General features: G+C 34.8%; 1 protein-coding gene across 2 annotated transcripts; it reads left to right on the forward strand.

The window, feature by feature from the left end:
* Positions 1 to 8,110: 8,110 nt before the first annotated feature.
* Positions 8,111 to 14,805, forward strand: LOC109221170 (lipid phosphate phosphatase 2-like). Of its 2 annotated transcripts, XM_019385635.1 has the most exons (9): positions 8,111 to 8,285; positions 9,921 to 10,145; positions 10,259 to 10,346; positions 10,440 to 10,549; positions 10,641 to 10,734; positions 11,439 to 11,627; positions 11,731 to 11,790; positions 12,972 to 13,224; positions 14,719 to 14,805. In XM_019385635.1, the coding sequence occupies exons 2-8, from the start codon at positions 9,930 to 9,932 to the stop codon at positions 13,184 to 13,186; spliced, it is 972 nt and encodes a 323-aa protein (XP_019241180.1). In that variant the 5' UTR covers positions 8,111 to 8,285; positions 9,921 to 9,929; the 3' UTR covers positions 13,187 to 13,224; positions 14,719 to 14,805. The 2 variants fall into 2 exon arrangements, with proteins under 2 accessions (XP_019241180.1, XP_019241179.1); XM_019385634.1 differs by lacking the exon at positions 14,719 to 14,805 and having other exon boundaries at positions 12,972 to 13,375.
* The last annotated feature ends 369 nt before the right edge of the window (positions 14,806 to 15,174 follow it).

A 15,174-nucleotide genomic window follows, 5' to 3' on the forward strand; every position in this document is an offset into this window, starting at 1 on the left:
AAGGGTGTAATGTGGGTCGGGCCAGGGCCTAAACGGGCCTCGTGGTAAAAATAGCACGGTCTAGCCAGTTTTTAGACTGGTCATTCAAAAATAGCCAGTGTTTACCAAGTCAATGAAAAATAGCCACCATTTTGCTGCAACAGAGACCGGTCCAGCATAATACACTGGAGTTCGGTGCACCTGTGTATGAACTTCTAGCATATTATGCTGGAACTCCAACACATGGAAAGTTCCAGCATAATATACTGGAGATTCGAGCACTTGTGTATGAACTTCCAGCATATTATACTGGACTGGTATACTTGCTGGAACTCCAGTATATTATGCTGGAATTCTAGTGTACTTATGCTGGAACTCCACATATTATGCTGGAGTTCCAGCACACCTATCGTGGAACTCCAGTATAATATGCTGGAGTTCAAGTATACTTATGCTGGAACTCCAGCATAATATACTGGCGTACTTTTCGTGTTTTGAACAGTATTTTCGTTCAGATTTATCTTTACATGAAAAGTGGCTAAATTTCGATTACTTTGAAACTGGACTATTTTTGAACGACCACTTGTAAATCTGGCTATTTTTGAATTTCTCCCGACCTCGTGGGCCGGTCCTAAGTGGGCCCGGGTTTCGTGGGCCGGTCCTAAATGGGCGCGGGCTTTGCGGGTTTTTGTAGTAACCGGCCCGGGACCGGGACCACTAACTAATGGTCTCGGGCTAAGTGGGCCGGTCCCCGGCCTATGTGGGCCTAAGTGGGTCTGGCCTTTTTGTATATATATAGATGAACTCGTATCAAAGTTGCAAATTAAAGTTTACATTTAATACTTCAAATTAAAGTTCAATGCCTTCAACATAATACTTCAAATTAATCTAACAAACTAAAACATTAAGCATAATACGTCTAATAATTTTAAAATAACACAAATTGTCTCAAATCAACTTAAAATCTTAAATACGAATGTCTGGAGAACGCGCAAGACAACTCTTTATATGCCTCCTTAAACAGTCTGCGCCCTCCTTTGGACGACGAGTCTAGACTCGACCACAGTTCTTGCACTTTATTATGTAAACTTCTTCATTTTCTTCTACCACATTAAAGTGTTCCAAAACAAATGGGTGCAATCTAGAATCACCGGGCATGATTTAACTTGAATTAAGAATTTGAGTTTGAGTGAGAGATGAGTGAAGACTTGAAGACTTGAATACTTCAATTTGAGTTTGAGAAATGAGAGAGATTGATGATTTGGTGAAGAAAAATGAAAGAATGAGGGGGTATTTATAGTTGAAAATAGGGAAAAAGTGTAATTATAAAAAGTTTGGGGTTAAAATAAAGTTGGGGGGTTAAATGGCTATTTTATAAATAGCCAACGGCTATTTTGCAGCCATAACGGCTATTTTTAAAGGTGCAACGGTCAGATTTTTATTTGAGAATTTTTTTTTTTAATTTTAAATTAGCCGTTGAGCCCGTTTAGGACCGTTTGGGACCAGTTGAACTAGCCCACTTAGGAGCTGGTCCTGGGCTCAAACGGTCCCGGTCCTAACGGGCATATTATTTGAACCGGCCCACTTGGGCCTCAAACTCCCTGATCCCGGGCTTAAACGGGTAAGCCCGTTTAGGCCCACTACCCATATGGGCTCACGGGCCCGGGCCGGGCCCGGGCCTAACCGGCCCACTTGCCACCCTTAGGGATAATATTTAGAGATTAACCATTACTTATTTTGTTCTGAAATTTTAAATTAAAAATCTCAACTTCAGGACAACTTAGAACATTTTTTTTCGGAAATGAAACTGAAAAATCGAAAATTCAGAATGCGCTGATTAATTCCTAAATAGTAGCCCTTTATAGTGGCTATCTGATGCCATTTCTACGATAAAACATACTACTATCATAGCAAAAAAATTATAAACCAAAATGTGAACTAAATTAGTACAATATCCACAATTAAATTCTATTCCAGTCCTGTTCAATAATAAAACAGTCCATCGAATATTGATAACATAGAATAAACAAGTTAAATTACACTAAGTGATGCGGTTGTCTCTTTCCCGCTCTCCTTTGTTGCGGAGAATTCAATGTCCATCGAATAGCCGTCGGCCTCTAAGTGAAGAAACGGAAAGAGCTAGGCGATGCAGTTGTCTCTTTCCTACCAGATGTTCAGTATCGACATTGAGGCCGATTAAATTCGAAATTGTGCCGCGAGTCTCACATTGTGGGTAAAGCCTTTCCTAAGAAAAACGACTTTATATCCAGGGCTTGAATTCAAGACCTCCGTTTAAAGATGAAGGAGTACTTACCATTATATCACGACTTTTGTTGGTAAGTCTTGGAGCACTATTAACTAGTTTTTGTTTGGATCAATAAGGAATTCTAGTTTTGTACAATACGTTGATGTATCATGCATCACATATATCGACACAATTTTATAGAAAGAGGAAAATATGTGTGTGATTCATAAATTAAGCACTTAAATAAACTTGAAAGGAAATATGAAATTCACTCTAATATAATTCTCTATAATATTGTTAAATCCATCACCTAATGCACATAGCTTGATATAAGAGTGAGACTAGCCCCCCCACCCCCCCACCCTTTTTTTTTTTTGTGTATATCTCACGTATACATTTCCAAGTTTGTCGTTTTGGTTAGAGAAAAAAAAAAGAAATAATTATCTTCACTTTTTCTTCTTTTTAGCAACATTTTGAAGTCCTTATGAAAAACTTCATTGAAAGACGCTAAAGTTCTCTTTTGCCCATCGTTACTTTTTTTTTTTTTTTATATTAATTTTCACACGATATTAGCATCCGTATTGAAACCCGATTAATTAATTCAAATTCACATAGCATAAAGCCCGTTAAGAGGAAAGTGCTTCTTTACTGGATTTGCTATACTCAAGTATCGTAATCAAGACCTCTAATTAAGTATGAATAATCGTATTCAACGCACCAATAGTTGGTATCGTTACTCTTCTTTACTGTAAAAAAGAAAAGTGCGTAGCTAAAGAAAAGCAAAAGGACAAACACAGCAGGAAGAAAGAACTCGATAAGGTATGCCTTGACAATGACATAGGCTAACTTGTCTTTCCTAGTAGAGGGCGAACAAACTATTTTTACTCATCAATTTCATATTATACCATAATATTGATTGGGCACGAGATTATATTATATTACTGAAGTAAAAAAAAATATCAATATTGTTTCACCAAAAAATCATTGAACCTTTTAGTTAAGCCAATTAATAGAGAGAAGGTAGATCTTAGCCAAACATAATTATCTTTAGATCAAAGCATATTGAGTACAAAAATTGGAGTAGAACAAACTGATTTAGTATTTCTCGAGATCATTATCACATATCGAGCGGAAATGATAAGCTTACATTTATAGCAGGTTTACATCCTAATCGCAAGAGCACAGAAGGAGAAGAGAGAATGCTGTTGATAGTTGAGAGATTTCCCTTCCTTTGGTTCCGCAATGATGGCCCTAAATGTCATAGCCAGATCTGCCCCCAATGATGGTCTCCTGCCTCTCTATATATACTAATAACTTTCCACTTTATCCAACGGTCTTTGACCCGCGTGTTTTTTCGTAACTGAATCCTTCATTACTTGCTCAAGATATTACACTTGTTCTGCGATGTAAGCTTTATAACGGCTTGATTCTGGCAGGGACCGTGGTGCTTGTTGCCGTTACGCCTCGTGGGCACGACCATGGTGGGGTCGACCTCTTATCGTCTCCTTTAATGATAACCATCTCGTGGTCAGATTTTGACCGATACAAATATGACGATGAAAAAAATTAGTTTAATAAAAAATATTATAACTTCTAAAATTAAATCATTAGATGATAGAATTTTAAAAGTCATGAAATTTGTATAAGATACTTTATTTTACGAAAGAGTCTGTATTTTCAAATGTCACGACTCACGGTATAGATATTAATATACGGTAAATTGGGAACTTAGACTGTACTTAGGGGTAATTGTAATAGGAATTTGCATATGGATAAAAAATGATAAGGAAAGAAAGAAGATCACTGAGTTAAGGCTTTATCAATGAAACACTCAGTCAAATCAGTACTGATAATTTCAGATTAAGAGCTCAAGAAGAGTGTATATTTCTACGAATAATATGGAAAAATCAATAAGAGGGAAAAACCCTTGAAAATATTTAGTAAGATAAGCTTTGATTTCGTAACATTAAGATTTTTTTTTAAAAAAACATCAAGGTGGGGTGGTAATATACCAAGCTTCTTGTACGTATTTTGTACTCTCAAGGACATAATTCATGAGTTGTAATCATATATAGTATAAGATTTAAGTTCTATCCACTAATGGTTTAATTAGTTATGTTTATACAATTAAATCGCTCAAAAGTAATTTGAAATTAAGCTCCAGACTAAGTATGGGTAATATAACAAGGAAAAAAGGTAGACAACATGTACGGTTGGAATTTTGTCAAATTACATTAAATATGTTAACTTTATAAAACTTAATTTAATTTTATAACATTTATAAAACACTCCTACGGTACTATTGTTGATCCAAAACATTGTATAAAATGCCCCATTTTTCAATCCCTGGGATTCGAGTAGTTCATAAAATGGGGTTCTGTTGCTGAAAAATGGGGAGACTGTTGATTTGTTATGGCTGGAGTTGGCTAAAGTTGCTTTATTTGTGGTCAAGTTTTAAATAAGTATTTAAAGTGGCTATTTGTGCAAATGCCCCATTTTTCAGTCCCTATGATTCAAATTAGTTTTTTTTTAATTGATGAGCAATGAGCTTGTAAATTAGAGATTGAAATTTGATTAAACAAGGAATACAAAAATCTATTCAAGAAAAGTATCTCAATTTTTTAAAAGGAAAAATATTCCAGTGTACCTTTTTTAGTGTAAATGTAAAATGCATTTAATTATGAGAATTTTTTCCTAACTATACCATATTTGAAACCTTATTACCAAAAATATGCATAATTTGTATATTACCCGCCCAGTCCACACTTTAACTACAATTTATATACCAATCGTTTATTAGACAGAATCTGCCATTTATTGCGCGCGAAAAATCAGCCACAAAATCTGGGATTGATTTATTCCAAATTAAATTCGAAATTTGAAACGTAAAGGAGATCTGGAAGCTGCGTAATTTTGAAACGGAAAGGAGATTTCTGTTCTTCAACTTCATCTTCATCTGTTCTTCCATATATTTTCCACCATTGATAGCCAAAAAAAGCTTGAAAGCTTTGAATTCAAATTTGGGTTTTCAAAAATCATTATTTGTTTGGATTGGGTGTTGTTGAAAATAATCGAAAATATGATTTGGAGTTTATATCTCAATTTTGAGGAGTTCTGGTGAAGATTAGACTTGGTTTTGACTGAATTTCAGATTGAAACTCGAAGAAGAAGAAGAAGAAGACATATTTCCAAAAATTGTAGATAAATTGTAGAATTGTAGATAAATTATAGATTGGGAAGACTAAAACTTCTACAAATCTTCTACAATTATGTCGAAAATCCCAATTAAACTACAATCGAATGGGAATTGGGATACTAAAATTTAATATACCCAGTTTGTAGATATTTTGTAGATGAATTGTAGATTATTTGTATTCTAATTGTAGATGCATTGTTTTCTGTAGATGAATTGTAGATTAATGTGGTCAGCGGGTATAATCACAGCAGCAGTAGCATAATCCTTGGAAACTTACAACCGTGACCAATGTAGAAGAATTGAAGCTAGTGATCAACACTACTCCCATTTGGCTAACCACTATACCATTTGGTATTTGTGTAGCACAAGCAGCAACATTATTCATCAAACAAGGCGTGCAACTGAACCGGAAAATCATTCACAATTTTGAGATTCCCCCTGCTTCAATTTTTGCCTTAGCAGCTGTTGGCATGATAATATCTGTCACTATCTATGAGAAAATCCTTGTACCTGTCATAAGACGGGCAACAGGAAACGAAAGAGGCATTAGTATTCTCCAAAGGATCGGTATTGAAATGATCTTCTCTGTTTCTACTATGATCGTTGCAGTTCTAGTCGAAAGAAAAAGATTGAATATTGTTCATAAAAATCCACTCGAGGGTTCAGCTTCAATGAGTGTATTCTGGTTAGCCTAATATAAATTCAGATTTTGAATTTGTATTTTAGTTGAGATGAAAGGAAAGAGAAAGTGGGAATATACGGTCCTATAATTATGCCTAATATAAATGCACCCTTAATTATATCCCTGATTTGAATTATGGTATATAAATGGTAATTTGGTATGTTGAAACGTAATTAACTCAAACCTTAAACGTTGAAGGTAATAAGGTTTCATATATGGTATAGCCCCTTTGGCTTTCTCTTGCTTAACGCTTTCATATTTGGCATAATAGCCTGCTAGACACTTGTACTTGTTTGCATTTGTCATCCCGGTCCCTATATTCAACAAAGTTTCATCTAGACACTTATAATTGTTCAAAATTGATATTTTAAACCCCTATAACGCTGCTTGACTCTCAATCGCATGATGCTAGAATCCACGTCAGATAAAATTATGCTACATCACCTATTCTTTTTAATTTTACATGAAAAATAAATAATCTTTCTGTCTTTCTTCTTCGTTTTTTAAAAACTTTTTGTTTTTTCTTTGTCTTTCTTCACCATCACCTTCTCTTTATGCTATCTCTGTCATCACTGCCATCCTGTGAAAATTTCTTTAGCCAGCCAAAAGCACTATGAACACTCTTTGATTCCCAATTCCTCCATAAAAACCTTTATTCCACCTTATTTTCCAAGATTTTCATCCTTTTCAAAACCCAGCTTGCCAACCACAGTAGCAACCCACTTCCCTTACTTTTTCCGCCATTTTCGTCCATCTTCATTCTTGCATTCATCATTTCCCATCCCTTTTAATATTACACTCCATCATATTTAACTTTATCCATACATAACAACAACCATACAAGAATAATATAAAACAAAGATGTCTATCAATCAAATTAAATGATTTTATACTGAAAAGGAAATCTGATCTATCAAAAATATTTAGAAAAAAAATGGGGCATGACCTAGGACTGGGAAGAAAGAGAAAGGAAGAAAAAGAAAGAGAAAAAGAAATAGGGCAGGCTGGGAGAAGAACGAAAAGGGGAGAGAGGGATACAAAGCAGAAAAGATAGGGGAGGGGGTGGGGTGAAAACGAGAAAGAAATGTGGAGTAGTATGTTTTTGTTATTAATTTCTTTTTTCTTTTTCTTTTTCTTCTTATTTTACTCATTTCTAATCTAAATTTTTTATATTCACGCTCCTTATACGCGTGAAATATACGCATCTTGTACAGCTAAGCCATCAAGTTGCCACATATGTTCGGTTAATGGTCAGAGGGGTTTAAAATATCGACTTTGAACAACTATAAGTGTCTGGATGAAACTTTATTGAATATAGGGACCGGAATGACAAATGTAAACAAGTACAAATGTCTACTAGACTATTCTGCCTTCATATTTTATCAAATCTAAATTCAATTTCTGTCCACTTTTATATCCTCATTCAGCTTTTCGGAAAAGAAAAAAATATCCTAGTGCACCGTTTTCTAGGGGAGGATAAATGCAAAATTTATTTAATTATTAGCCCTTCTGGCTCTTTTTTGCTTAATGCTTTCATATTTTAACAAATTTACCCATTTGGACCTAAGATTTTTTTTTATTTTTTTTGGAAAAAATTCCAAGTTTTTTCGAAATCAGTGCTTGGCCATAAAAATTTTAATTTTCATTTGAAGATGAATTTTGAATTTTTTTGAAAATTTTAAAAACTTCAAAAAGCTATTTTTTAAAACATTCACTCAGATAACTTACAAAAAATTAAAAATAACTCAAAATTAGATTCATGTCCAAACACTACGCTAATTTTTTCAAATATCATTTGCACTTTAATTTCTTTTTTACTTTTTTTAAAATTTTATAATTCTTATGTCCAAACAGCCACTTAAATTCAAATTCTATCCGCTTTTTATCCCGGTGTACCTTTCTTTACGGCAGAATAAGTGCAAAATTTATTTAATTTTTAGCCCTTTTGGCTCTTTCTTACTTAACGCTTTCACATTTTTTGATCAAATCAAATTCAAATTCCATCCACTTTTTTAATTTTTATATCCTCACTCTATTTTTGACTAAAGGAAGACGCTTGCTTTGCTCCCATTCCTCTCCGCTGCTTCACGCTTCTCTTCACTTTATCTCTCCAATTATTTGAATTTCCAAAAACCTCTCCCAAATATCTCGCTCTCAAAATCATTTTCTCTAAGATTCTCCAGGTGAAAGATTCGTCCATTTTTTATATTATTGTTAATGTACTTTTGCATTCTCGTTTTTTAATGCTACAGTTTAACTCCTTTAGTAGTTTTTTTGGCTAATTGTAGCATTACGGAGGAAAAGTAACTTCCGAATTTACTGCTTTTTGTGTTTTGATTTAGTTGTAATAAGGTGAAATTTGTGTTAGTTTGTGGAAATTTAAGTGTACGTAAGCATTATTGTTAGAAAAATGAGAATTTGAAGTTATAATTGAAGTACTAAAGGATGAAATTAGCGACTAGTTTGTAAACACGTTCAATTACGCGATTTAAGTGTAAGTAAGCATTATTGTTAGGAGAATGAGAATTTGAAGTTAAATTGAAGTACTAAGGGATGAAATTAGAGAGTAGTTTGTGAACACATTCTATGACACAATTTTTTTGTGTGGATAAAAAACACTTTCGAAACCTAGACAGGTTAGTTAATTGATTGATTGAATAATTGTTTGGTTCGGATAATGCTAAGGTTGTAAGCTTGAGGAAATTAGTCTACGTTGTTATTGTTAGGAAAATCCGTAAACAAGAATGTAAGGTCAAAATTGAAGTCTTAAGGGATGAAATTAGAGAGAAATTTGTGAAGACATTATACTGCGCGTTCTTATGGATAAAAACACTTTCAAAACCTAAGAGGATTAGTTGATTGATTGAATAATTAAGTGAATGATTAATTTAATTACTTTATTTTCTGTAGACATTGTTCGAACTGGTTTATAGGGAATAAAGTTTAAATTGCAGGAGTAGGTTGTTGGTAATTTAGTGGATGAGGTGCTGACTGGTAAGTAAAACCAAATGCAATGACAGAGGGGAACTAAGTAAAACAACTGACAGCAAGTTCTATCATCAAAGTGATAAATTTGCTTAAACTTGGAGAGCTTACTGTAGGTTTACTCTTTTAGTTGAAGAATTTGAACTACATTGTGAGAATAATAATAATTTGTCGTGTTTATTCATATTTGATATGTTCGATCTCATGGGAAAAATAGGAATTAAATGCATCAGTGTGTAAATCAATGCAACTGATTTAATAAGTAATTCTGAACTCTTAGGTGAATCGTTTCTTTTTTAGGTTCATATGCAGCTTTATTGTTATTTTTACCTCATGCGACATCTTAGCTTCTTTTAGATTAATTCCTATGAAGGTTTACTCTTTCAGCTTTATATGTTCTGTTTGCTTTTGTATGTGCTTCTAGGATTGGAACATAGGTTATTGATTATTGGTATGATATGTGACTAAATGGAGGGATATTGATTGTAAGGATTTATATGGTGGAGCCCAACTAGCTTTGGATTGAGGCTTAGTTGTTGTTGTTGCTTTTTGTATTTGTATGTGCTCGCTAACAAAATTTAGAACACTTTAGATGTTATCTGTTCTTTTAGCGATTGTGTTGTAGCCGTGTCATATATTTTTCTTTTTCGAGAATGCCCCTTTTCTTCTGTATCTAAGTGCAGTAGAGAAAATATTGAGTCTCGTTGACTATAAAGAGAACATGATTAATCGCCTATCTCTCTACATATATGGTACCAGAGGCTATCTCTGTTTTTGCTACTTATATATCAATCTCGTACAAGTTTTACTGACCGATATTTTGGTTGTGTTAGTTGGTAAAAATGCCGGAGATTCAGTTGGGCGCCCATACATTCAGAAACCAGGGAGTGGAAATAGCAAGGTTTCACATGCACGACTGGCTTATTCTCTTCCTACTTGTGGTGATCGATATAGTTTTAAATGTGATAGAACCGTTTCACCGTTTTGTTGGATCTGACATGATGACAGATTTAAGATACCCTTTGAAAGACAATACCATTCCCTTTTGGGCTGTTCCTGTAAGTGCAACCCTCAAGACAAATTGTTTGGGACAATACATAGTTATAAAAGTAGTATGTGGTTTTTTTAACTTCTTTAATGGACATTTTACGATTCATATGTCTTTCAACAGATTATTGCCATAATCTTACCTTTACTGGTCATACTTGTCTTTTACTTCATCAGAAAGGATGTCTACGATGTGCATCAAGCTATATTAGGTATTCTTTGTCCCTTATGTGACTATCAGCTTTTGCCTGGTGGCAAGTATATACAACCAGATCAGACTGATTACTTTGTGTACCTCTGTTCAGGATTGCTGTACTCTGTACTCATCACCTCAGTTCTTACTGATGCAATCAAAGATGCAGTTGGTCGACCCCGTCCTGACTTCTTTTGGCGGTGTTTCCCTGATGGAAAAGGGGTGTGTTTATTCATTGCTTGGAATCTCCCTTCTGTAGCAGTAACTGATATAACGGCATTTGCAACTATCAATTATAATTTTCTGTGTTTAGGTGTTTGATACAATCACAAGCAATGTCAATTGTACTGGCTTGAAAAATGTTATCAAAGAAGGACATAAAAGTTTCCCAAGCGGACATAGTTCTTGTGAGTATAACCATTCCCTGTCAATTGCATTGTTGGCATCAGAAATTTGTGATTATCTCCTTTACTCGACCCTTTAAACAAAATGAGCATATACCCTCAGTTTGTCCTTTTCCCAATGAAACTTTCTCAGTTATGTGAACTGTTATTTTCCCTTTTCATTGATACTTTTATCTTCTCCATTCAGCACCGGATTTCTCTGCAAGATTTTAGATTGCTTTTACTTGTAGTTAGTACAATTGCTCTTTAAATAATATATAAAATACTGGAACAATGAAACATCTATCCTCTGTTTTCAGTACAATTCAGTCAAGTACCTGCCAAATTTGTGTAATGATTTGTTAAATGCCAAATAATATATATTTTTTATTACTGCGTATCCTATTTTTCCCATATGTTTGACCTCTAACTTTTTAATAGTTTACCTCAAATATTTCAACCACATTAAATAGCAAGTTCATAGGTGATGATGTTTATGCTGGGATAATCTACTTAAGTACACATCTAACTCGTAAATCAGAATTCCTGCAAGTGCATAGGTGACTGTGGGTTATGCTTCAATTTTTCCCTCGGATGTGACAATATATATGTTTCTCTATGTGGCTGTAAGGTGGCTGTTTTATCAAAGATCTTGGCTTGCTTTGAGTAAATTTTGAATTCTTAGAGAAAACTGAAGCTTGTTGGCATCTGTTGGTATCATGTGATAGGGTCTTTTGCTGGTCTTGGCTTCCTCGCCTGGTACCTGTCTGGGAAAATTAAGGCATTTGATCAAAGAGGTCATGTTGCTAAGCTTTGCCTTGTTTTCCTGCCCTTACTGCTTGCGGCATTAGTTGCAGTTTCCCGAGTAGATGATTACTGGCACCATTGGCAGGATGTATTTGCTGGAGGTCTCCTAGGTCTGTAGAATATGCCTGAACATGTACATTTTCTAGTTTTCTTGTTTCTTATGGCCTTGGTTAGGGATACTTATTGTTTATTTTCTTTGTGCCATTTGTGCAGGATTGACTGTGGCTTCAATCTGTTACTTACAATTCTTTCCCCCACCATATGATATAGATGGTACTTGCCCCCTATCATCGTTATCTCTTTTCACAGCAATCCTACTTTGAATCAGCAAAAACAAAGAAATAGCCAGTTTACTAGTTAAAATCCTTAATGGTAGGCATTATAGATTTTTTGTGAAGTAAGCTGTAAATCAATTCGACTGCCACTTGTGTAGAATGTGTTTGTATTAGTTGGCTAAAAAATAATGGAGAAATATATATTTTTATCCGCTCCCCAAAATAATAGCTGACAAAATATATTCTTTTTTATATATGTGTATTATATACATATTTTATACACTTTTTGGCTAGAAAATGTAATTAGTTTCGGCCGGCTGGCCAATTTTGCATTTTTCCCAAAATAATATGAAAGATATGCCAATGAGTTCCTCTGTTAAATTCTCACTTTCTTGCAAAAACTCATAATACGTAATGGAAGCTGTCTGGGGGATATCAAATAACTTCAAATTCTACTACTGCAGAACTCTAAGCATACTTTCTCCTATTAGAATGCCTCTCCATCCTCGAGGGTGGGGCTGCACGGGTGCTGTTCTTTTCGTCTGCTATTAGAGAGTGGGTGGTCCATCCTCAATCTGCATGTAAATTAGAAGTTATGAGGCGTTTAGCCATTTGACCTGCAAAAATTTTAACTACAATTTATGATGAAGAAAATATGTAATGTTACTGAAGTCAATAGTGGTTTGCATGTTTGTCTATTTATCTCCGTAAGAAGACATGGATTCATTAAAGGTATCTAATAGAAATTAAGAACTAGCAGAAATGTTAGGCTGTGGACACAAACTAGCAGGAAGAGATAAATTATATTTTTGCTTTCCGATTTTTTTTAGATGCAGCCTTTGTCCAGCTGAAGGACAAAAAAATGTAAAATGAAAAATTAAGGGCCCCATATGACATAGCTTATTGCTGAATATTCATGCGTGGTTTATGCAAACCACGATAGTTTCCGAGCTTTATAGTCCTTACCTCATTAAAGTAGCATTTCCCTTGCATTTTCTATAAAATGCCCTGCTTGTTCATTTTCCTGTTATCTTCCTGTGAGTTAAATGATTCGTATCTTCACTATTACTGGAGTACTTAGTTTATTGATCTGAAGACTTGGAAGAAAAAGTTGACATAATATGCCGTATTTAGTTGAACTCCTTATGGATATTTTGATACATTGCCTCTTCCCTCCAGGTAGGATGCCCCATGTGCATTTACAGAGGCTGGCAGAACAGCGCAGTGGTACACAGTCTACGGCGAATAATCCAGGTTGTCTTACTATAAGGCAGCACGAAGTTGACAGTGTGTATGCTCAACCTCAACATGGCATTGCCGTATCAGGACTCAGTGCACGCGAGACCGGACCAATCTTCGATGATGACATTGAAAATAGCAGATGGAGGCATTGACTTCATGTTTCATGCATTAAGTGTATAGATCAGAATAGGTATGCCGCACTCTGTTAGTTTCGTAGGATGTGTTTGCTTCTCATCAAACATGTGGATTCTTTCAGGGGTTGCTTGTTTTTCCACTTCTGTGAACTTCTACCCTTGTAGTTTTACATTAGTTTCTTAAATTTTAGTATTTGACTTCACGAACTGGATGTGGTAACTGGTTACTGACGAGTTCTCAAGATTAGGTAATTTCCACGATTTCTTTCATTAATAGACAAGATAACATGTGCCGTATAGACATGGCAATCATCACAATAAACTTAAGAGTGAAAAGACTATAAGGACGGCCTTATGGCCAAGATTTGTGGTTATGGGCTTTGGTTTAAGGGATAAAGGGCTGAGGTCGTCTTGTCCAAGCTTCATGATAACAAGAGAAGTGTGGATTTTTCTAGTGTATACTAAAGTGTGTGCCCCCTCGTATATATATACTTAATTTTTTTTTACGGTGGTGTCTAGATCAGCTTTGTGCTTACCTCAAATATTCCATCGGGTACCTGCTACCTTTCACTAGCACATGTACCGATTAACTCTGGCTACTAAGGCTTAGAGAGTTGGGAAAAAATCACCTGGTGCTCGTCTCTGTTAGGATTTGATGGTCTTCAAAGTTGTCAATCTGACCTGACTTATTGGAGTATCTGCTCTCAGTTGTAATGGAAATCATGCCATTTACACATCAAGTAGAAGAGATCGCAAGCCTTGGCAGCAAGTGTTAATGATTATATTAGACCTATTCAATTGGCTTAATAGCAGACGATCTAGTAATCACTGAGTGGTTTGTTTATTTCTCTCCAGTTGAATCTATCTTCTTATTCGAGAAATTAGTTACATGAATTTTGGCACCAATTTGTCATCTTCTCGTATGAATTTTCTGACCAAAAAGCTTGTCTACGTAGATAATTAGAGAACTGATCAACTCGTATAAGATTATCAAGGAAATTCAGTGTTAATTGACTTATTCTTCGTGGCAAAATTTCCTATATCTTGTTCTGGTTGTGGATTGCAGGAGAAAAACAAGGTGGTCATTTAACACTAGTACAATTAACGTGAAGGTTATCTGTTTCATAGGCCTTACCTATTTTGTCACTAAAAGTTCTTAGAAAAAGGTGTCTCCATTTAATTCGTTTTCTTCAAATTTAGATGGAAATGAAACTTGATTGTATACTGTGGAAGGGATGGATTCCTCTACCTTTAACTACTTTGGGTTCGAATATTTTAGGAGCTTTTTTCCCTTTAATTAATTGGCTGTGTCGTGAATTTGAATTAGTCGGACAAGTAAGCACCGGATATTATATGATTATATCAACAAAAAAAACTTTTTGTTTCTTTGGACCTTATTCTTCTGTCTCTTCTTTCTTACTTTTTCTACAAACCAATCAAAAAAGAAGAGGAAAAAAATTTACTTGCCTGTCTGCCCTTTTCTCTCCCTTTCTTCCTGTCCTATTTAATATCTTAAAATTTTAACAATGAAAAATCTCTCTCGGTGGCAGGAACTAGGGGTGTACAAGCCGGATTGGAAAACCGCATCAAATTGAAAAGTCAAACCAAACCGATTAAAAAATCCGACTAGGTTTGGTTTGATTTGGTGTGGTATTGAGTAAAAATATCCGAACCAAACCGACATATAAATATATAATTTTTATATAAAATTTCTTTAAAAAATGTCTAGAAATATTTGAGATTTTCTTGCGGGATATAATATTTAATAGAATATGAAGTGCTCCATATTTATTAACATTAAATAATGGGTTGTATAATCACTTTCTTATCAAGTGTTATTGCAATCAGGGGCGGATTTAGGGGGGCGCAAGGGTGTTCACCCGAACCCCCATTCGCTGAAAAATTACACGGTATATATAAGGCAAAATCTGTGTTTTACCTCTATATATTAAGTTTTGAACACCCTTAACATAATCCAAAAGTGTAGATTAGTGGTCAAGGGTGTT

The sequence above is a fragment of the Nicotiana attenuata genome, unplaced genomic scaffold (assembly GCF_001879085.1).
Source record: "Nicotiana attenuata strain UT unplaced genomic scaffold, NIATTr2, whole genome shotgun sequence".
Lineage (NCBI taxonomy): Eukaryota > Viridiplantae > Streptophyta > Magnoliopsida > Solanales > Solanaceae > Nicotiana > Nicotiana attenuata.